Source organism: Varroa destructor, unplaced genomic scaffold, assembly GCF_002443255.2.
Source record: "Varroa destructor unplaced genomic scaffold, Vdes_3.0 BEIS01000006.1, whole genome shotgun sequence".
NCBI lineage: Eukaryota > Metazoa > Arthropoda > Arachnida > Mesostigmata > Varroidae > Varroa > Varroa destructor.
Window position 1 is genome coordinate 19,764,215 of NW_019211459.1, and position 24,083 is coordinate 19,788,297.

Sequence of the window (24,083 nt, forward strand, 5' to 3'; positions counted from 1 at the left end):
TAGTTAACGAAGTGTATATTTTGAAAAGTTCTATGACACCCATATCGTCTGTTTCACCCATCGGAGCTGCCAATGCCTAGATTTTTTTCGACCCAATATCTGGTACCTTTGTGGCTTATATTTTATACTCTCTGTAATCTATATTTAAATTTGTGCTTGCGTACTTAATTAGGTAGAATGATTGAACACGTGTGGATGCCGATGTTAGATTTAACCGTTAGGAGGCCTGTGTACCACGACAAGTACCAACTTGTAACAAGCACAACCCTTTGAAACGTTCATTTTATCCATCGTATTAAACAGTACATTGAAGTAGTATACTGGCTAGTGCAGCACTTCGGAGGTACTACGCAATCGCGGGAATCTTATTTGCTGTTAGACGGGCAAAATACAAAGAAAGCAATATACTTGATACATATATTTGATAAAATCTCTATCTTCTATTGCCATACAATATAGATACATATCTTAGTTATGGTCTGCTGTTCATGCAAAATATTATGAGGTATTCTAGGGAAGTTCTGCGCCTTACGCTACATGATGCCAAACCGCTATCCTGGTGTAGGAAAAACCTTTGACCTAATACGCAGTACGAACCGGTGAAGCTACGTCTATGGCTCTAACTAAGCGGCTTCTATGAAATCTTATCGCCATTAAAACAATAGCGTATTAACCGTAGATGTTTGTGCCATACGTACATACGAATTTGTTCGTTCTTGGCTGAGGTAGTGGTAATGTCAGAACAGATTGATTGTAGACTTTTTGCCACCTCAAATACTGTCGCTTACGTTATGGTATAGACTCTATTTCAGAAGAGTAATTATTACGATGTGTCGATAATCTGTTGTAAATCGCATTCAAGGGGAGATAAGAAAAGGATGTAGGTGTCCTGCACGATAGCACAATCGGATATGTAATAAGGATTTCTACCTATTATATTTCTGTTCAAGCAAAACTAGTCTAGACAAGATGTAATCAACTTCAAGCTCGTACTCGCTTGACGGTTAACGTTGGAAATTTATCTCCGGACCATAGTATCGTCTTCAACTCGGGTCGGGATAAACGAACGTGGGAGATAACCGTCAAATCTTTTCGCTGCACCTGCACGTGCCCGGCCTCAACGGCGCGGAATCAGTGAAGGCCGAACGAGCAGCACGTACAAAAGCATTCTCTGAGCATGCTTTGCTTACGTCGGATACATCTACACCCTTCTGCTATGGAGAGATCGTGCTACTGTCGTAGCTGGTACAGCTTATAAGAGCCGATGCTCAACGGTTGGGGGTCTGGCCTTTGCTGGTAACGCCGACTTATTGTAGTAAACCGGGTAGCGCTCTGAAGGATGCTAAGGGAATTGTCCTGCGCGTAGCGTGCATCCAACCATCGTCCATTTAGCAGATGAACGAAGCTATAAACATTAAACTTATACTACACGTCAATGTCTCAGGTGGCGAGTCAACGCATGGAGTAATACACCTTACGAACGTGCTTCTCTAGCGTAAGCTGTAACGGGGAAGAACTTGTCGTTGTGGTCATGTGCTGTCTAAGAAATGTTTCATATGAAAGACCGGCATGCGCTATTTGGGAAAATCAATCCGCCATTTTGAAGGAAGTATTTTGTTGCAATAATCGCATTCCTAGTGGAAGCTGACGAAAGGTTTTCACTCATTAAAAACCTAAAGGCACCGCTAGAACAATGCAACGCTGATAGCTAAAACAAAAACTTGCTTTTTGACATTATCTCTGAAATAGCTGGATAATTTCGATGACGATAAGCTCGATAAAATACTACATTTATGAAGCATCTGCTGCGTGATCGTTTTTAACTTTGTTTAGCTCAGATATCCAGTTATACTCCAATATGCCGTTACCTTGACTGACGAACTATATGCGCCGAAAAAACTTTTCGGGATAAAATCGGCAAAGTAATGGGGCAACATAGTTTTGCTCGTCTACTTATTCGGCTTGTGCAGGGCAAACTCATTATATTTGCATATTTATACGTATATAAATTTCGTGCATCCTTAGCATGTTTTTTGTTGCTTATTGTCTCTCACATACTTAACGCAATCCAACGGACAGGTTGGCATGACTATAGAAGTCTCGCCTTCTAGTTACTAGTGCTGCAATGGCCAATCATTTTGATACTAGTATCACATTTTATCATGCGGCAATAGTTATCTATCGCCGCCACATAAGCATAGATATGGATGTCAAACTCTTTTTTGTCGGGCTAATGTAAGACCTGTTGTAATGGATGACCAGACTAGCCACTCAATGGAGCAAACCGGAGAACTGGAGACACTCTTTTGTGAGAGACAGAGGAAGGGAGTGGGTTGATGATAGCGTTGTCATTTCGTAAACTCTCGTTGGAAGACGAGATTAAGCTCGACGATACTCACGAAATCGTCCGCTTTTGAAGAGGAATGTGGCTTAGTCTATGGCCTATGTTATTATAATAACAATTATACAGATATACACATTTGCGTAGTCCATGAAAATAGCCTGTTGGTGTTGCTGTTAGTTTCCCTTGTGCAGTCCTTTCGATCGGGCTGTGAACCTAGGCTCTGAAGTATATAGTCTTATCGTATGGCTTATTTTCGTATTGATCAGAATTAGGACACCGTAAAATGAGTCTGTTGAATTAAGGAAATCAAGCTCAAATTAAAACTACACGCGAGAAAAGACTCAAACGATATCTTTGTCGAGCAATTAGTAATGTGCAGAAGCGAGCTTCCATGTATGACAATGTGTTACAATCGCCAACATCGTTGGCCCTGTTGCGTGCGTAAGGCCTTTTTTGAAAACATTATTCTTGTTCAGTACTAGCGAGTTGTCGTTGCACATTCTCGTCAGTGGACTGCAGATTTTGCCAGAACATCGATTTTAAGACCTATTTTCGTAGCGTCTTAAGTTAAAGTTGAACTGAGCAATTTTTAACGCACTGCCTACGTCATAAGAAGTCTATTGTTACCGCATATGGGCCTTAGTAAATTATTAGATAATTAGTCATATGGATGCAGTTATGCGTGTTTACATGGCTGCTGACCTTCGCAGGTAAAAAGCATTGCCATGAGTAAGTTTCCAGTATATTAACGACTTTTAGCGACAGGGGCTATTAATGTAAGTCCAATTTATTTGCATTGTTCTTTACCTGCACAATGGTATGACTTCTTGTGACATGGTGTTCTTAAATTTTATATGATAAAAACGCCGTGATCATGGTAAAGAAGGTGTTATAGAAAAAGCTTTTTCTAGTCGTACAATTATGGGCATACATTCAGTTGAGATCAGTTACGATGTGGCGACACACAACCAACTTAGACTGCGGCCTCAGTCTGTCAAACCGCGGAGGCCTCCAAACGATAAGTTTATGAAGAGAAAAAAGGTCTATATTGGCCTGCTATGGAACAGGCCACTCCTACTGCACATGAAGCAGCTGCCAGCGGCACAGGCCTACGAAGACTTAGAGCAAATTTCTGGCCGCCCGCTCAGTCATTCACGCACCCACGTGAGATAATTACGTTCTATTCCTTTTCCTTGTCATTCCCGTGCGAGTTCCATTGTGTCATCCGTCGCCTTCCACGCCATTGCTGTTTCTTCCTCGTGCAGACGCACTACATCTATGGCCCGTAGTCTAAACATTCTATGCCAACCCCAATACTCGACGCGAGCAGGTGGCCATGAAGCTATACCACATGAGCTACAAACCAGAGAAGCGAATCGATAGAAAGCGTAAGACACACCGAACGGAAAGAATCCGTTTTTGACAATTCGACAGTAGACGGACGGCTGTTACGGATAAGCCGAGCTGAAGAATCATTCGCGCATTTGCGAAGTAAGAACAGCGTCGTGGATAATGTAAAGCGGATAAGGCACTTGTGGCGAGTGTTACAAAGCGACAATTCGTGCCGGTAGTAACCAGCCGTCTTAGCTAAATAATTCGTACTGCCAAAAGCGTATGCAGATTGAGGAGTCCATGCCTGCAGATGTCAGTACGGGGCATACAGCATTCAATGATTTCACGTCCACGTCTGCAATCAATTGCTACTAGCCGGACTAAATGAAATCCACTGCAACAGAACTGGGTAAGAATCGAAGGTGACATGTGGACGGACAACACAACGAGGGAAACGAGACGAGGATAAATGAAAATGACTTGATCGGCTAAGAAGCTCAGAGTCGTCGATGACAAGTGCTATTTTTACTACCGATGCCAACGACCATGAGCAGAAGTGATATGAAAAAGCAGAAACAGAAAACAGGGCACGAGCTGCATTTTATCCTGTGTCTTCGTCTGTGTTCTTGCTGGCCTTCTCTATACTTCGTGTGCCGTGTCTCGTTGCTGCCGGCCTCGTGATAGGACACCTAATACTCCTTGAAGGTGTCGAGTTACCGTAGCGTTGCGTTGCCGTAAGCGAAGACCTCGTGCCTCATCTACTGTCGCCGGTGGCGACTGAGGCTCCGAGTGAACAGTTCCCTACAGCGTCTTACTGCCTTTGTTACTGGCGCTATTGCTACGGCGATGAAATTACTTCGGGAAAACAATACCGTTGAATGATGGTTGTTGCTAGTGGCTCGATGGCCTAACCGCGAACAGCTCTTGGTGCCATTTGCGATATGGGCTGGTTCGGCTTCGTCGATCGACTGCTCCTGCCGCCGCTTGTCTATTCTCCTACTTGCTTTCTGATTCGAGCGTATCCTGTGTCCTCAGGAACGATAAAAGGTGTGATCGAATAGTAAAATACGGAGAGGGACGCAAAGAAATAGCACGATGATGCAGGAAGGAAAAAACTCCAACAGCAGAGCGAATACGACGCGATTCGCTGTTGCTTCTGCTGCTGATCGCGATGCTCAAGCTGGTGGGTCGCATCGGTCGTAGGCGTTGGTTGCTATCTGACTAGACGGGAACCAAGATGAAACTACAAACCACCAATCTTCGATTCTATATTATTTTGTCCTCCAGTCGCAGGAAACTACGCTTCCCTTGTTGCCAATCGTATGATAGCCTACGAGCGGCAACCTACGTGCTTTGCTTTAGCGTTAAGGCGGCCACGGCCTTCCGTACGCAATGTATGCATAGCGCCGTCGCATAGCCTCATCCGCCTTGCTGGTCAACAACGCCACTGGAAAAGCTACTCTTCATTAGTATACCTTTACAGGCGCTCGTTTGGAATGGGAGCGGGAAATTCGGACGACAGCCGACGGTTAGACGGTCGAGCGGAGGCTTCAAGTTAGTGGCAAAGATCTACCTTTGCACCTTGCCAAGAAACTGTCGAGCGAGCGGGAGACAAAAAAAAAGATAGCAAGCGAATATGACTTTTGCTAACGGCAAAACGGACGTCAATGATGCTGGCAGGCGTGACTAAGTTGATGTCATCCTTTGCGGCTGTCTCTGCACTCGCAGACGACTACGAAACTACTAGAACCGTTAGGAAAGCAAGCGAGTACTGGGGCACAAGGACCTTCTTACGTGGCCGGCCAGGAGGAATAGTTTGTCAATGGAACGAACCGTGTCGGCGGCAAGGTGCGAGCGTTGTAGTCTACACTCCATGGGTCTCTCAGAATGGGTAAAAATATAAGTGTGCAGTGTAGTGCTGGATCGCGTTAGAAATCCCTTTCGTATTCGTGTACTTCAGAAAATGTGATAGGGGTGCAGAACTATTTAGCGAAGGAGTTTCTTATAAAATATGACACAGAAAATGACCTTATTGCATTTTATTAGTACATGTTTATTTCAGGCAATGAAATGCATGAGTCAGGCACAAATATGTGACGCAATCAGATCAACATCTGCAAACATGATGACTATGGAACACGTGAAGACGGCATATAGTACGAACGCCTATTGCGAATTTGTATTATGACCATTTTTTCTAGGTTTATGACGCACAACCTAATAGTTCTTAGCGCGATGTTTACCCTTGGACATATTTATGGTATACGTAGTTCAAGGCGCTGACAAAAGTGCCTGGGTTTTAACCGGCACGACTAAATAAGCCCAGTTTTGTGTTACATTCCACCATGCACGCCTCGGGCACGCTCAAGAACTAAGTCCAGTGTACCGTGTCTTGGACCGGCAGCAACCGCCTTTTTGCGGCAAGCGTCTTATTTTCCGTTTGTTTGTCAAAATACACTTGGCCGCTCTAGCCCGGCTATTTAGTTCTCCCAGCAGCAGCAGCAGCAGCCGTGGACTGGCCGAAATAGCATTGATCGTCACAAACGAGACATCTCCTGCCGAACAAATTTAGGAAAGTAGAAGGGAAGTAGAATACGAGGCCACTAAAAAATTGCACGGCTGCAACAATATACGTTCCAGGTAGGCTTGCATGTTTCAGTAGGGAGTTCATTTCCGCTGTAGAGATGGTTTAGGCCATTATAGGGTCGAGCAACAATGAAGTTTGGTCAACTACATCGCCAGCGGACAGTATGTTTATAGAAAAAAACACTCGCCGTAACTATCACTGGTGGGAACTGTGGACCGTCGTTGGGATCTATTTGTCTAAGGAGTTCACACTGTGGAGTGAAAAGGCATTATTAACGTATCAATATAGTCACACATTGTGCACGCCCACAAGGGAAACAGTTTGTACATTAATGCTAACATTAACTGAGCACTACGCATTTCGGTACAAATATACCTATATTAACTTGAATTGACGCTTATATATGTCGTTATATATAGGAATGGACATAGCATGAATAAATTTTGTCAAATCGCTGCAAAACATATAAGCAGTGACTCAACTGAGCCGTTTTCTAAGATGAATATTATAGAAGGAATACAAACAAGTTTTGTGCAGCCATCACTATTCGCGAAGCAGTACCTGAACGCTCTAATATATTACTTTGTCATAGTACTCAGACAGGTAAAGCAAACACTAAAGATTACGTGTGTTGGGTATATACTTGTAGTTTGTCAGGTACATATTGCGCTTCTCATCAACGACCCAGCTTGTAACCCAGTCCTACTTTGTTCGTTTATATTCCTGTTTGCAGTCGGTAATCTACGAGGAGATCGCGCTTTCGGGCGTTTCGGTAGCGGAGTGGCAGGTGACGCGTGGGTTTTTGGCGACTTTGGCGAAACTCCCCGGAGCGCTCCTCGGAGTTGCCGGGAGAGGAGGTAGCCTAGGGGGTTGCCCATCGCCACACGCGTTTACTGTCATCACGCCGTTGCGTCAGCTCGTGCTGTGCGCGGACTCGCGCCGCCACATGGAGGAATGGATTAGCGCGCTTAAGGGGGTCTCGTCCAGTAAAGAGTTCATCGAGGATGTTCCCCCGCCTTCTGCCCCGCCACGACACGAAATTCAGCTTCAGAATAGCATCACTGACATCGCGATGGACGAGGAATCTTTACCTCCACCACCTGATCTGAGTCTACAAGGACAGCACAGCTGGTGAGTGCCCCTTAGCAGCTGTAATACGTAGTCGCGCATTCATAAGCCCACTTGCTGAGATTAAAGTAGTACAAATGCATATGGGAAGATGTCAGTGTAATTCCGAATGTAAAGTTCTGTCATATAGTATATAGGTTCGTTTACAATTCCTTCAGTTTCCTCAGAAGCAGCATATATGTACATGAATTACTTGTGCATATAGCAGCCCTCTACCAGCTTGTGCTTCACCAGAAAAGGTTAGCTCCTTGTTGGTCAACAGTTACTGTCGACGGGTATATATCTATGAGACGATACATTTTTCAACTCGTTTCAAAAAAAAAGAGACGTTTTAACTTTTCTTTTCCAGAAAAGTGTCCGCCAAGTTTCTTCGATACAAACACGGCTGAAGAGACTGTAGCAAATAACGAACGACGCTAGCCTTTGTTCTAAAAGAAGAGTTAATGGACAAGTCGCTTTTTCGGATGGCCCTCCTAGATATATGCCACGATGGTTTGGCGTTTTAATTTAATTTAATTAAGATTGAAGCACACTAAATTCACATCAATCTCTGCCTGTCTTTAATCCTAAACAGATACTTGTTTTATTACCACTTTATTGCCAGGCGATTTCAGCCTACCTTATATCATGTACAAAAAATACCTTGTCAGATAGAGCCCCAGTTAAATGATCTAAATCGTATTTAATGTACGAGTACTTCAATAGGCCTTTTCTTCATTTTCGAAAAGAAGGTGAACTATAGTGGTATCGAATCTGCGGCTTCGATGTTCGTAACCTTAACAAAATGGAGAAAATATCCAATTGTGCTTTACTTTGCCCGATATAGTGCAGTTAGAGTCTGTTTTTCCTTTTCCTATCGATTCGTGTTCAGCCTTCATGGTTCGCTTTGCCCCTCTCTCTGCTCTTCGTTCCTCTTTGCCCTCCGTTTGCTCCGGTCCTCTACTCTCAACTTACCGTCAACGGCATTGATATTCTCAGGATATATCTCCAGGGCTCTGCCTTCACCCCAGTCATCTTGCGCCACGCCTTGTTGCCTGACCTCACGTATTCCTTTTACTTCGTTCGTCTGGCATTTTTTCGATAAGCAACAAACCCTTTCTCGCCGGCAAGCTCAACGCCGCCAGCAACGCCAACGTCGAAGACGTCGACTGGCAGGCAATAACGGGAACGTCTGACGTCATGAATGCCCTTTTGTTCAAGAAGTGGGGCAGAACGGTACAGCCACCAGAAGATGAAGGGCTGTTTCCAATTCTTCCGCTTTGGTCACCGTGGGTGTACGACTGGATTTGGGATTATTCGACAAATAGTTGAGAACGTATGTGGATGGGTAAAATGAGGCATATGAAGGAGGGAATAAGGTGTCCGTAGGTTCAGCACTCCGAGCGCATGCTTCATCTCGCCAAGCATTCTTTCCTTTACATTGGCTTCTAGACGACCCATTTTCGTTCATGATGTCAAGTCCTCCTCGTATGCCGATCAGGGAAGCAGGCGAGCGATGCCAAGTATAAGACTGAGTCATATATGGACAACTTGTAGAGGCAGCAGGGCCCCACGTAGCTGATGGTTGTAATCCTCCTCAGGATCTGTTATCTCCTGCAGTACCTCTCGCATTCCCTACGTGTTCGAGCGCAATATTCAATGCTCAGTGTTTGTTGTAGGTATGTGACGTCACACGCACGGCCGACGTATTGTAATGTATGTCGGGAAGCGCTGTCTGGTGTCACCTTCCACGGCCTCTCCTGCGAGGTGTGCAAGTTCCGTGCACATAAACGCTGTGCATCCAAATCGCCAAATAACTGCAAATGGACGACTCTAGCTTCGGTAAGTGCGAGTTATGAGACCTTGTTGGAGATCTGTTAAATCAGGTACTTGCCGTATGAAATTTAGATAATTTAGCTTTATTACGTAAATGCATTTCGAGTTTATAAATAACATCGTATTTATCGATTATGGTCAGAAAGTTCAATATAAATGTAGGCTCACTATAGGTGTAAAACATGTACCCTAAATGCACAATTTAGCATATATTGTATTCGAGTTCTCTGGATAACACGAAGTCGAGAAATCGGCTAAAACATAACTAGTTTGTAATAAAGTACGCTTTAGTAAATAATAAAGCGAAAATCGAACATTAAAGCAATTTATATGAAAAATGTCCTGTTTTTGTTTTCATGACGTGCTCCCATAATCAAAAAGTCTGACTATCGCGGGTATAAATAAAACCTAGGTTTGCGATTTACTAAATAATCTGTGACCGAAAAGGGAAATATTATTGGAAGCGAGAACTTAACCGAGTCCGAATGAGTAAATAGACAAATAGGCCGAGCCAGTTCACTATAATACGTCACAATTGTTCGTTTTTACAGGTGGGGTCGGAGGTGTTGGAGGATGAAGAAGGCTCGCCCTCAATGCCCCATCAATGGGTCGAAGGAAATCTACCCGTTAGCTCTCGATGTTGGTCCTGTGAACGTGCGTGTGGCAGCGTTCTACGCCTCCAAGACTGGCGTTGTCTCTGGTGCCGTGCAACGGTGCATACAGCATGCCGACCTGTGTTCAGCCTACGATGTCCTCTCGGACTCTGCCGGGTTAGTGGACCCACAAACGCAATTGGGTTTACTTAACGACTACACTATATTATACACATAAGCTGCTAGTGGATCTATTCAGTAACCCAGACGGATATATGTGCAGAAAGGAAACCTTTAAGCAATTACTATATGTAGCATAATTGGACAAGTGCACAATGGCAATGTACTTAGACGCGCACATCAACTCCTTCGGTCTGCTCAATATTCCGATTTCATTGTAGGCTTAATTATTCAAATGCGCTGGGCAACAGGATATGCTCTTAGTATACATATTTTTATATGATGTACACGAAGCCATAAGTGTTTTTAAACAATAAATTAATACAAAATTGGATGAGAATGATGTCAAGCAGAGGCCCTCACGGACGTGTGTTCTCTTAGCTTAATAATCTATTATAGCAGACCATTCCAGCATTGCATTCCAGTATATCGTCTCGATCAATCGGATCGTCTTTTTGATGCCAAACATGGCTATCCCGCTTGGAAAGCGACGTCCTGCATATGTCCATCTAGTCTGCAAGCACCGTGAAAGGCGATCCCTGATCCTATACAGATCGTATATATATAATGGAGGGAATAAGTGACAACGAACTCGATCCCCTGTACTTGAATATTGCTACGATACGATATTATACCCCGGTCTTACGTGGCGTATCACGTTACTGATAGCGCGAATTTCTTTATTTAGTTAACTTTATTTCTACCTATCGGTCCTTATTCCTACAAATACGGCTGATACCATAAGTGTTATTATTTATATGATGCTTATATCGTATTATTTGTATTGCGTTGGTCAAGCCTTAATTAATAAACGCAGTGGTACTTTAAAGATACTCCAGAAGTACCTAAGCAGGGTAAAGTAGGAGATAGTGGTGACGTGCCGAGCACGACTATCTCCTGCGAATGTAACTCTGCGATAATAGGGTGAAGTCTGGTTCTCCATTTGCACATGTAGCGACAATGTTTGCAGTAACAATTCACCATGTTAATAGTCATTGACTTCTTATTGCATCCTTTGCAAATATGTTTTTACAAGTTACATTTTCGCACAATCGCGCTTGCCTATTGCAGGTGTCGGTAATACCGCCGGTGAGTATTCATACGCCATCATCGCGTACGGGTACAGGTGGTGGCTGGTGGCGTGGGGTCAAGCCTCCGGGTTGTTCCCCACTGCTCGTCTTTGTCAACTCGAAATCGGGCGATAATCAGGTAACGAAAAGTAGCCATTCATTATTGAAAGGATATGCTTTAGGTTATCAGACATACAGCGCAGCAGTTCTATTTAAGATTGAACAATGAACATCTTACCATAAGTATTATTATCATTCTACAGAAAAACTCGACATCCAGTGCAAAGTCACGACTCTTCTTTCAACTATTTGGAATTAATATTTTTTTCTTTTTCATCTTTGAAATGGAATCACTCAGAAACCGTCTACTATAGCCGCAGGCCAAGGATTATTCGCGTAGGATGGAAACTTTGCTTGTCATTTGTTTTTTTTTTTTTGTATTTGCCGGCATAAAGCACACATTGTTAGGGTTGGCGACCGCTATGTTGACTACCTGTTATATCATCATGAAACAGGCTAAGTAAACGATAAAGGACTTCCAAATCCACCAACATACTCTATTGTATCAAAAAAAAAAAGGCGTCTTTAAACATTTTACAGTACGAACTTTTTCAAATATCTAATTAGTCCAATGGGTACTTGGTGGTAATTTCCTTGTTATTCCATTAACAGTGATAAATAAAAACCCATTCTGTTTTGTGTTAATATTAATCAACTAACTTCCTGGGTAGAGTCTCCTCTGTTCACAACTGTTTAATTCACTTTCTCGGTTAAAGCAATGAGTTCTTAAACAATTACATGCCTTTCATGTTGTTTCACAGGTATCAAAATAACACCTTAACGCCTCGTGGTCTCAACAAATGTAACGTTACCCTTATATAATACGGAGTAGAATATAATATGCGGTATAGTTGTATGAAGCTTTCTATACTGAGGTCTAGGTAGCGGTGAAGCCCCTGTTTAGTGAATTTCACTTGGTGCGGGTCTCACGCTCACCATTACACTGTGGATCACAATAAAGGATACCATAGCAAATCAACGTTTTTCTTCGTATCGCTTCTGTTCCTTTCGGCAATCCATCGTTTTCCTCACGAACAAGTTTCCTGTACGAATTTCCCACTGGACATGAGTCTCGAAGGTTACTAAAAAGGTCTTCTTCGTCGAATCCTTCTGATAGAAGACAGTATTAGCGCTTGTTGTAGTGATAATATGTTTCCAATCTGACGAAACTATCGGTTGCCAACATTCAAGTTATTATGAGTTGCCTAGACGATGTGTATATAGACACAGCAAGGCTTATGGCCACTGGCTGTTTTTGTGTCTATTTAGATCTATCGATGTCAAGCCCTTGTCCGCATGCTAGACGAACAATCAGTCTAACTCTTTTTTTTTTCTCATAGAAATAATTAAAGTCTGCCCGCTTGGTAAGCCAGTTTACGTTTTATTCTTACATTTATTATTTTAATATGAAGACAAAATAAAAGTTACCATTATAAGACTAACATGTAGACAGGTGACAGTGTGATTCTTAGTCGACGGGCATGTTTAAACATAACCGAAGATGAAACAATGTACCTAGAATGTACCTACGAAAGGAACAAACTTCGGTTAATGGTTGATTGTTTCGATGGACAACGCCTTCGGAAAGCCGCCGTCAAGGTCGAGAGGTGAAAAAAACGTCAAGTACGCTAAACGAAGCGCCGAAAATGATTTTCAATTTTCATTGAGACGATTTCTGTATGTTTTCAATTAATCTAAATTTTCTTCTTTGGCGCACGTAGGCGCTATATGCAGATGAGGAACGTGAAACAAATTAGGTCCATAAAAACAGCGAGATATGTTCACTAGAGGGCTCAAAGGGGAGAACTGTGAACCTGGAACCTATTGTATCTCATTGTTTACTGCATACCGTGCAACTAATTATCCTTCATTAGGCTCAAAAAAATAATGTCATGTCGACATAAATGTCGACGTAACGATAGAGGACAGACACCTGAGCTCACTTTCATCAAAGGACGTGCACACTTTCTGAATCAGCTCAAAACGACCGCATGAGTTAAGCAGCTAGCTAAAAAAACGTCTGCTTTACCCAAAATGGGAGCGAACCAAAAATTCCAGATTTATTCATACGTCGACGGTGTCTCAGCTCGATCAAGTAATAGCCTGCTGTACAAGCTTCTTAGCACAACGATAGTCTTGCCTATACTTTTGCAACGTATATCGTGTAACATTAGTACAGGCCAACATGTTACTGGGACGAGGCATATTTGCTAAAACGTGAGTGACACGTACCTAATTTGTTAGAGTGCCTAGGCGTCCTTTCGATAGTTTTTTTTTTCGGTGCGTTTTCCAAGAAGCAGGGTTATTTTTTGCGCATCATATTTTGTTGCTTGCTTTGCTTACCTAACATCGATATCGAGAGCAATTTGTCAAGGTAAAACCTTTTAGATTTGTTATGCAAAAAAGTTTTGTCACTGCTTACGTGTGAGCAGACAATGCCTTGGCTTTAAGCGCAAGTTTATTCTAATCGTCTCCTGTCCGGCGAGTCCCATTTCGTGTGTCAGTCTTCTACATCACTTCCAGCTGCCGTAACCTTGAACTTATTTGAGCTCCACAAAAGGAGCTTTGTCATACCAGCAACCCTGTCTTGACGGCTTTTATTTACTGATTCACCTTCTAGACTATTGACCTCCAAATTTAGTTTACTATACCTTTCGTCCAAGGCTTGTTGACTAGCTCTCTGTCGATCAGTAAGTTGTATGTGACGGAGGTAGTTCACCGTAGTAGTCTCTCTGCAGAATTCCTCTAACAGGGCTCTGTTAGCGTTCACCGAGGTCCCTTCGTATGCGACATGTAGGCAGCCTTTCGACATCATGTATAATTTGTGCCAAACAACCCGATGTGAGTCTCACTGCTGTCGTGGAGGCTGATGCCAAATTACCTTACCCGCTTTAGTCGTTATTCCTCTCGAGACCCGGTAGGCGTGTTGTCGGGTCGGCTCAGGTCGCCTATCGTATGTTCCTTCCGTCATCTTCGTACCTCCGCCGCCTTCGACTTGGCTACTGTAACGTTTTCGGTTGCCGTTTCTATGACGCAACCTCATCTACATCGGTTCCTTAAAACCTCCAAAGGCCCCTTATAGAACGGCCTTATTCAAGGACCGGTTGGCCACTTGTCCTCCTCCTTCTTCTTCTGATCCCGTAACGAATCCCCACTATTCGATTGAGCCACAAACCTACCGCATGTTTACCCTCTTGGGCACACACGTACCTTTTACACGTCGGCACACACTTATACAAACTGTCCTTGCATCCGGCTTTCGTCCTTTTTTCACACAAAACAGGGTCAATACTGTAGAAATGCACAACAGAATGAGATTCGCAATGTGCGAGCGCATTTGCTTCAAGCCATCCTCCTTCAAAGCAGGTAGATTCCCACCAAGCAAAAAGAAAGTAAGAGAGTTGGGAACTCTTTCGTTTTCTGTCAGTTACGTAGCGACGCAACCTGTCTTCATTCTTCGTTTCTCGAAAAACGAGAGTAGCGGCAGTGGCAATGGTCCTGTTCTGTTTTAGGACTAGTACTTACAGCGGCCGTAGTCGTGTCGGCATCACCCACTATGGTGGCATTTATCTTCACTCGGTTCAGCTCATGATGACTATATGGTGTGGCATTTAAATCCGGAGAGACTTTAGTAAGCTGTTTGTTGCAGATAACATACATTCTTCTGCTGCTCTTTATACCAGATATCTTTCTTGGAAAAAAAATTAAAAGATTAAGTTGACAAATAAACTCCATCGATTAGTTTTTCTAAGAGCTTTTGCATTATTTTAACCGTTTAGCTGTTTTGAGCCCTTGTATTTTCGGGACTCTTGGCCCGAAGACAGCACAAAAAGCCCTTTTTAATACATTTAGGTTTTTTTTTTTATAGAAAAATAAACACACGTCTAGCAAATGGAATATCAGTTAAGTTGTCAATCAGAAGATCAATGTCAGTTAGATTGATTGACTTGTTAAATTCTATCGGCTAGTTTTTTTTCTGAGATTCGTTGCACTCTTCTGCATTTTTCTTCAAGTTTTCAGCTTTAATATTTTCGGGGCTTCTGGTCTGGCTGCAGCTCAGAATTTTACTCTGCTGCAATTTTTTTGTATGTAGCGTATTTAAACGACACTTGGACAAGCTTGTATCTAACAAGAGTGTTCGATGTAAACTTGCTATCAAGAAGTTATGCGCTATGTGAAAGAAGAAAGGTTTTTTTTGAAAATGATCGATTAGTAGTCCAGATTCCAAATCGAAGCTGTAGTCGCGATAGATGATGATGACGACGTCTCCAACCATAATATGAACAAGGCAGTAGGCCAACGTTGACACTGTTATTTTTTATAAAAGATATTCTAAAACTGCGGCCTGTGTCCGACAAGTTCCAGAATCTGTCCCTTGTCATTTTTGCTAGATCGACTGCTATATACGAACTTCTTTTTTCACCACAAGCCTTCTAAGATTTCTATAATGACATCTTTATAAGACCGTTGCTTCTTTCCACGTAACTTTCCTTCTAGATTGAACAGAAGTTCACAAACAGGGGACAGTTGCAGTTACACCCTGCTTCTGGACATACTCCAATCTGCGCTGCTTCAGAAATTGCCATACAGACCTCCTCCAATAAATTTGCTATATGTATCAAATACCTGTACCTGCAAAGGTTTAGAGTAGCGTTTGCCATTTAAGCAGCTTCCATTCCAATGCTACTCTATGTTAGCTCGAGCAAAATCCTAGAGGGATCATCGTGGGTGTAACAAATAACTGACATGGAAGTTAAATATTTCCAGCTCTGACAGATTTTGTTCGTTCTTTTCTTTTGAAATTTAGGGTAGAAAACTTAGACAAACTCCGCACGGGCAAACCGGTATGTTATTTATAGAGTAAACCTCTCTACGATGTAGCTTTTGCTGATATTGCACCGCAAGATGCATATAGAGACATACGGATCAATCGAGTGACGTAACTGCCGCCACCAGGTACATTCAACGCAGTTGTGAATGACGACGAGACTACATCAGGCTGAATCAGCTAGCCGTATATCGTTCCTTAAATCGAAGTCTGTCTGAAACTATATTCATTTGCTATGTTTACTTACTTCACGGTGCTGCCAATGTTTACGATTCACTAACCTTGCATGCGTTCGGCACTCCCAGTCGGCGCCCAAATACACTAATGTCAATTACTCATCACATGTAAACTTCAGCACTGTTTTACTTACTCCTAAAAATCGAAATCACAGGCGCCCCAAGTTAGCGCCAGTAGCTGCGACTAGAACGAACGGCTCGCGATGTCGAACGAAAGGAAAGGATGCACGCACAAACAATACCACTAATAAATCAATCATCGATTTTCCTTCTTTGAATTTCGATAAATAACGGTACGGTTGAAGAGAAGCGAAAGCCCGACTGACCGCTGTCATTACGAGGTGGAAAAGGCGGCCTCAAGGGTTTGCAATGGCTCACTTCAAAGGGCGCTGCCATGAGTGAGTGACGTCAGCATCGATTTCAGTATATGGTCGTCAGTTTCGGTTATCTTTAGGCTTCGCTCGATTTTCTGAGAAGCCTCCTCGGATTTTCTGTCTGTCTTAATGGATCTGAAAGCTGTAGAAATCAATTGTTGGTTTGCACCTCGCAAGGCGCAGCTCGTTTTTGAAAAGCGAAAAATCTAGCCGAGCGGATCGGTGCAGTCTCATGCTTCAACCGTGTCTGGGGTACGCGCGCGACCGAAGTTCTACTATAAATGCAGTCTAAGATAGCGCCTGCGAACAGCCTCCTTTCTTCTCGTTAGCGGCCAACCCTATCGGAGAAGACTAACCGTTAAGTTAACCGTTAACTGAAATGTGGGGGAAAGAAGTCTAGTAAAAGACAGTGGTCTAAGCAATAATCTTTATCTAGATTTAATAAGCTGTAGCTGAAAATAGTCAAAACTGCGATAGATAAAAGCCAGGGAGGTAGAAGGATAGTGTCCTAATAATTATGTGTTGTACGGTTCTTCTATGGCACAGCGTTGAAAGCTTGTCGATCGAAGTCGTCAGACAACAAAATGTCAACTTTGAATAAATTCTTTTGAAAACATAGTGGCAAGTTAGAACGCAATTACTCTCCTTAGCTATGATTTAATTTCAAATTATCCCAACGATGTGACGTTTACTTAAAAATAGCTGACTAACACCCATAACAGTGTGGCGGTAGTGCGCTGGCCTACCAAGTTTAAGGGGACATGAGGTTCACGGTTCAAAATCGGCCGTCAGTAAACTTCGTGCTGTGCTGGGAAGGGCCGGCCGTTTGAAACAATGCGTAAAGCTCGGATCATTTATTTGAATGCAGCTACCTAAGGTCTTACAAATTTTATACAACCCAAGTTCAAACAAAAATTAGATTGTGCAATAATATGTGCACTCACCCGTCCACTCGAGCTGAATTGCAATCCTTAAAGGACGCTGCATAGAGTGTTACTCGGGCTGGAAGATGTGACATCTAATAACGGTAAAAGTTTCTGTTTATATGCTACACTTAAATATAATACTTTATTAATAGTTTCCTTCTAACGCACGAAACACTCACGCTAGGCTATTCCACGGCAAGCGAGTGCCTCATATTAGGTCAGGAAGGGTTAAGGAGGCAATTGCAGGATGTATGTTAAACTACAAAATTCTTCTAGTATGACTAGCCACGTATAGCTTGCAAGACGTTATGCCAACGTTCCATTTTAGAAGCCTGGATAGCTCCTCCTGTACAGCGTAACAATGACGCGGTTGATATTTCTGGCTTACGTGTCGACTTGGAGCGGTCGCTTTCGGTATCATGACTATTTTTGCAATAGAAAAGAGACGGCAATAAACCAATTTGCATTTTACTCACGTCCTATTCACGTCCTATGGCGTGCTGTGCCGCAATTGAACCTAAAATTCATACCAAAAACTTTTGTCTGGGGAATTATTTCAAGATCTATAACGAGAGAGGCGCAGAGGCAACCCAACAAAGCACACTTAGCCAGTTTAAATTCTACTCAGTGTTTCTCGAACTGTGATAACTGGCACAGTCCTTTCTACTGCGCCCCTAAAAGTACCAACGTCAGTAGCCTTATTTTGCATTTGCGGGCCTACGGTTTCTCATACAGTGTCTGTGCCCAGTCGTTAATGGCCTACTTAGGACCTTTTCATTATTTATATTAAGATTTACGTGTTCGCAACGAAGAATGCGACTTTTCGATTTTTTTTCCTCCTTTCGCTTTTTGTCATCTTTGAATTTTCAGGGCATCAAGTTTTTGCGGCGTTTCAAGCAGCTGCTTAACCCTGCACAGGTGTTTGATCTGATGGCCCCCAACGGGGGGCCCCTATTAGGTTTAAGGCTATTTAGTGCGTTTCATACGTTCCGCATCCTTGTGTGTGGGGGAGACGGCTCCGTGAGCTGGGTGCTTAGTGAGATAGACCGACTTAAACTGCACAAGCAATGCCAAATCGGTAAGTGGCGTTATTGGAACCGCTGATAGCTAGAAGTGACTTGTAGCACATAGGTCTGTTGTTTTTATACGTGTTTGTACAACGTGGAAAATCCACTATTAGTATTACAACCTTCACGGTGTGCCCCGCTAGTATAACTTAACAATATTTTTATAGATGCGTATTAAGATATAGTCAATAACTACGATTATTTCACAGTTTTGGTGTCAGATATATATTTTGGTCATAGGAAAACTTCTCAGCGGTCACAGCCGTAAGGGAAATCTGTTTTTGAATTTTAAAAAATTTTTGCTGTTCTTGAGCACTAACCCATATAGAATAACCCGTGAATAATCATATTGTTCCACATAGATGCATATGTAGAGTTTGCCATATACTCCTCGTCCACTTAACGATAAATGATTATAGCTCAAGCTCCGACTGGTAGAGGTGCTATTTATCAGTGTACCTGTTTAAATTTTGCACAAACCAGAAAACCAAATAACCTTCTAAGAGTCGAACCGTGAAGCGCAGAATCTGCTGAGAACTCTATTAGGTTTAGGGGTGCCTTACAGAGAGGTAATCGGATGTGCTTTTTGCGGCGATCTTGATAACCGAAAATGCTTTAATGAATAGGTTAATAGTCGTAAATTTATTGAAAATTTCTTTACTTCCGTAACTGTTGGTACTAAGGGGTCGCAAAACCGTCATTGTCATGATAGACTTATTGCGCCAATTTTCGAGACCCTAAACCATGGGAAATACACGTAGTATTCTGTGCACGTGATTCAAAATAGGTATCAAAATCATTATTTTTGTTAAGTAACAACAAATTCCTGGCCATTTGTTGTTGCGCAAATCATTAGGTTTCCGGCTTCGAAGTGCCCATGCTTGACTACACATATAGATATAAAAATAGATCCTTTGAGTTCATCTTTCAAATCATTGATAGGCTTCGTGAAGCTACATAGCTTTACATTACAGTTCATATTCGCACCCTGTATCTACGGCCGATAAGAACGCGTCCCTTATTCTGCGTGTTTCATATAGAAACGTTTTTCCCTCTTGTATGGTAATATCACAATTGCGATAAGCGATTGTGGGCGCCTGTCATTTATGACATTTAAGGTACACGATATTTCCAAGTACAGAAAAGGTAGTAGGACACATATACACACAGCGAACAGGGATATATGGGCATTGTGCTTATCTGCAATTTACCCTCAGATAGCCCAAATTGTTTCAGTCGTTACCACAGACTTCAGAGGCGTTAACTGGCTCGTATCAGCTCCCTTGGCGGACTAGTTGACAATTGCTTACGAGACCTAGAGGCATTGCCAAATAAAAATACCTCTAATTAGTCATAACGATACATTAGAGCCCTTATCGGAAGACAGAAAGCAGTACAAATCATGCACCACCACACTGTTGTCTTGTGGCCGACTCTTACTTCCAAGAAATGCACATTTTTGATGCTGACTTAATTGATGAGTAAATCTCAATGTTGAAGGTAACGTAAAACAGCCTTCTAAGGGCATCCATAGCAGCTGTGACGCAGGTTTTGCTTTGCTAAGTACGGCAATCCGTCCTGGTACCGAATTGAGGCAATGCTTCAACAGGGCACACAAATGGCTATTTCATTTCAATTTAGAGTGAACTTAAGCAGCAGATCGTTCCGGCAAGAGAATGTTTGTCTTTGGAATCTCAGCCACTTCGAAACGAATAACAGCTGGAGACGTGTTGAAGGATGATTTCACATGTGGGAGCCGCCCCTAGCGTCCTGATGCACAATTTTTTCAATGTGATCTGTTCCAAGATTTTACAGCTCAAGCCCCCTATTACCAACCTTTCACAGCCTGAAGTCTACTGCTGATATTATTGTTACATATGATAGATAGTAGTATCGTGTTTCTCCGCGGCCATGATAGCTTAAAAGTTAGCTACTGAAACAGATGGCCAGCCGTTCAGCACCTTTCCAGAGGTGTGCACTCCTATACGTTCCGTTGAAAAGGATTTACCGTCGGAGAAAGATAAGCACGAAACTGGGCTGAACTGTGTACGAGACGATGATGTGCCCATTTTTGAAAGAAGAGACACGTTCGCTGTGGCTTAAGTGGGCGTGATGATGGTGGATAGTTTATTCTACTTTATCTAGGCGTAATGGAACGAATTGGGGTCTGGGCTCCGGCAAGAGTCCGTCAAATGTGGGCGTCAAGCTCAAAAATCAATTTACAGATAGTCATAACAAAGGAAAAAAAAAACAAAATCACGTTGATTTTGTCCTATAGTTAAGTTACACATGTAGGTTAGACATGTACACTATATATCGAATGAACGATGTCAATAAGTTATTACGACTAAATGGTACATTTGTATGCAGACCTTTGTGGCCAACGATTTCAAATCGTCACTGTAGACATCGTATGCGATATTCACTAACCACCATGCCTGTTGGTATTTTGATGTTGCATCTTTCTGGAATACGATTTGCGACGGGTTTGCGTGTCGCTGCTGCGGACACGGGGGCTATGTGAACCTTCGTCGGTACCTGGAACTTGACCCAAAAGGTGTCTTGCCTCTGGGCACCGGCAACGACCTGGCCCGGGTTCTGGGCTGGGGTTCAGTGTGTGATGACGACTCTCAGCTGCCACAACTGCTTGAGAAGTACGAACGTGCCACGACTAAGCTCCTCGATCGCTGGAGCATACTCACCTATGAAGGTATATTATCATGTAATTATATATGGGTTCTCGTTGTATTTAGACGAACATTTTTCAGTTACGCTTGATTGTACTTTTAGTAGCTTTTCTTATTATTAAAAAATTGTGTCGTATTGATTGTGTCGCTGGAGGAATGGCAAGCAGCAACTTCTGATCTTAACGAAAAGCTTGGTGGTCAAGAAGTCTGTTTAACTTGCTAGGGTGCTATCGTGCTGATAATAAGAAATGGTATAAATAGAACGTACTTGATATTCATTTTGAACTTTAAAGCGTCATAGTATTAAAGCAAAGGTCTAGAACATAGATTGATGAGTAAACCAAATAGGATTATTGTATTCCCGTCATGGTGCAGCGGGTAACAAGTGTACGTGTTAAGGTTAGGAACACATGGTGGCCTAGGTTCGAATTAGGGCGAAGGCTGCCTAAAGTAATGCTTAATGGCCTAACGTAAAACAAGCAAAAATGTACTGTACGAAAACGTAAGCTAATCTAATAACCTGAATTGTACGCAACTGCAACGTCAAAGACTACCGCGTACTCATAGGTATTTATTTTAAGATGCACTTGCTTATCTAATATAAGGTCTAAAGTGAACACATTTTTATGAAACACTTACGCAAAACTCGAATAAATCGTGGCCAAGCAAACCGTCTGCAGCTGCCCCGGTTCACGGATGCTCACTACGACTACTCTTTCTTGCTACCTGCTCTGTAACACACTACCTTTCACGCATGACGGTAATATGCCTTTTTTGTCACATTTGCTCTTGTACAACATTGTAGCCCGGTTATGTATTCAGAGAACGATTTACTTCTCCTAGATATTTGTCAGTGTGTTCTAGTTCTTTAACGTGTCTTAACCGTTCCTCTCGGTTGTGCTCCATGCCATATCGTTGCCCCTATTCTAGATTATACTGTTACACTACAGTGCAATAAAATGTTGACGGACAAATCCAAGCGGCGGGCGAAGAAGCGAATGACCCTCAGCTAAAACAAAAAAGAAGAAATCGAAAGCCAGGGGCATTAGGGGTAGCGGCGGCCGACACGTTGTCCGTACTTGTAGTGATTATAATAGTGAACGCGGTCCTTCTTTGTACTCGTGCGCCATTGTGTTGGAAGTTATACGGCCCTATTGCTCTTCTGATCACCCCAGTCTCCAGCATTATACCGTTAATGCTTTTTGTTTGAATGAGGCCCCTCCACTTGATTCTGAAGTGCCTACAATTATTCTTCTGGCAGTTTTCCTCCTCTGCTTTATCTATCGCAGTATGCGCCACGCATTTGCGTCTGAGCCATGCATCGCACTGCTTCCAATATCTAACCGGGTTCTTCCTCCGATTCTCCAACCGATTGAGCCAATACCAGGCGAACAGCGACGAAGTCGCCATCACTAACTAAAGCAAGTAAGTTCATCCAATGCAGAAGAGGCCCCACGCGCGAGGAGGATGTTGACTTCGACTTAGCTTTGCTATATATGCTATCGGCAGACAAGAAATAAGCATGCAACGACGGCATGAGGCGTCACTGGGAAGCGAACCTGTTTCAGCCGCTGCCAGACACCACTGAACAGACACCGAGCAGCAGCGTGGAGGAAAGATATGGTAGAAAAAAAGGAGGAGGGTTTTAGCGAGCCTTACATGCCCCCAGGGGCCTAGGAGAACAAAAGGCAAACTCTATTTTGCAAGACAATGCTCCCTCAAGTTTCCCAAATCCAGCTCGTTTGCCCACCTCTCAGATTTCATCGTCTTTCCTTCTGCATTTAGTCAGTGTCTGTGCTTCCTTTGCCTTATCCATTTCGAAGTTCATCTGGCGCCTTCTGGTCGAACGCCAGCAACGTCGTAGTCAGCTGCAGTCGCCTTCATTTGACACCAGTAACGGGCGTTTCGGCAGAAGCAGTCGAAGCGGCTGTGGTAGCGGTAGCTTCGGCAAACGAAAGGCTTGACCTGGCGCGCCTCGCTTAACTTGTCAGTATGGTCCTGTTTGTTTAGCACAATCATTCGTTGCGAAAAATTAAAAAAAAAGTTGAAACGAGAGGAAGCTAGTTAGGTTAGTCAGTAAGTGTGTCGAAGCGAAACGTTTCTTGTATGGACGCGCCCTTGCAAAGATGCACAGACGACTAAACACATATATATGTAGATTCGATTAAATTCATAGTTTGATGTATGGCCACTATTAGCTACGACGTGACATAAGAAACTTCAATACATTAAGTTTCCGAATGATGTATTTATTATTTCCTAAAGAGCGATAACAAAGCTCACTTTTCCAAGAAAAAGACGGTCCTTAGGAGGTCACTTGGCCTTTGGTCTTTTACCTTAGATAAAACTAGATCTTTCACCTTAGCCTATGGCTGTCACTTTGGTGGCTTATTTACTAACATAAAGTACATTCTATGAAAGTGATTTTAACAAGGAGCCCGCTCTGGCTATGAAGCTTTCTTTTTGTCAGAATTATATCAGTCTGCTATTAAAACGCTGCACCCGGGAAATGAAAATCTTAAGAAAATGTTCAATTCGAATTTTTGCATCTTTAATTTTTATATTCTACAAGTGAGAGCAATTCCTTTTTTGATATAGAGGTTTTTCTCTCTCTTATCCACACTGTATACCTAATATCTAGGTTGCCGTACTAAATTCCGTGATATAAAATATTGTGTCTTGCGGTCTAGTTATTCTGCATTATGGCTATTTAAAGGAAGTTATCATCATTATTATTACACACTCAAGCTGAAAGCTTCATGTTGCAAAAAGGACAATTTGGCTCGGTGCCTCTTGGGAGTCGACACATGCGACATTCGTAGATGTAGTGGATAAAAAGTTACCTAATGAATGATA

At 42.7% G+C, this 24,083-nt stretch overlaps 1 protein-coding gene across 19 annotated transcripts in view; it reads left to right on the top strand.

Annotated features, from left to right (window-relative positions):
- The window catches only part of LOC111253231 (diacylglycerol kinase delta-like), a 226,754-nt gene that overhangs the window by 150,458 nt on the left and 52,213 nt on the right, over positions 1–24,083 (top strand). For 16 of the 19 annotated variants that reach the window (XM_086993786.1, XM_086993788.1, XM_086993787.1 and 13 more), the window contains 6 exons: positions 6,997–7,394; positions 9,050–9,212; positions 9,758–9,976; positions 11,051–11,188; positions 18,344–18,551; positions 21,098–21,250. In XM_086993786.1, coding sequence (XP_086849912.1) covers positions 6,997–7,394; positions 9,050–9,212; positions 9,758–9,976; positions 11,051–11,188; positions 18,344–18,551; positions 21,098–21,250 — 1,279 coding nt within the window. Of the gene's footprint in view, positions 1–5,419; positions 5,568–5,683; positions 5,833–6,996; positions 7,395–9,049; positions 9,213–9,757; positions 9,977–11,050; positions 11,189–18,343; positions 18,552–21,097; positions 21,251–24,083 lie in introns of those variants that run through there. The other 3 variants (XM_086993798.1, XM_086993802.1, XM_086993803.1) reach the window with 3 other exon arrangements.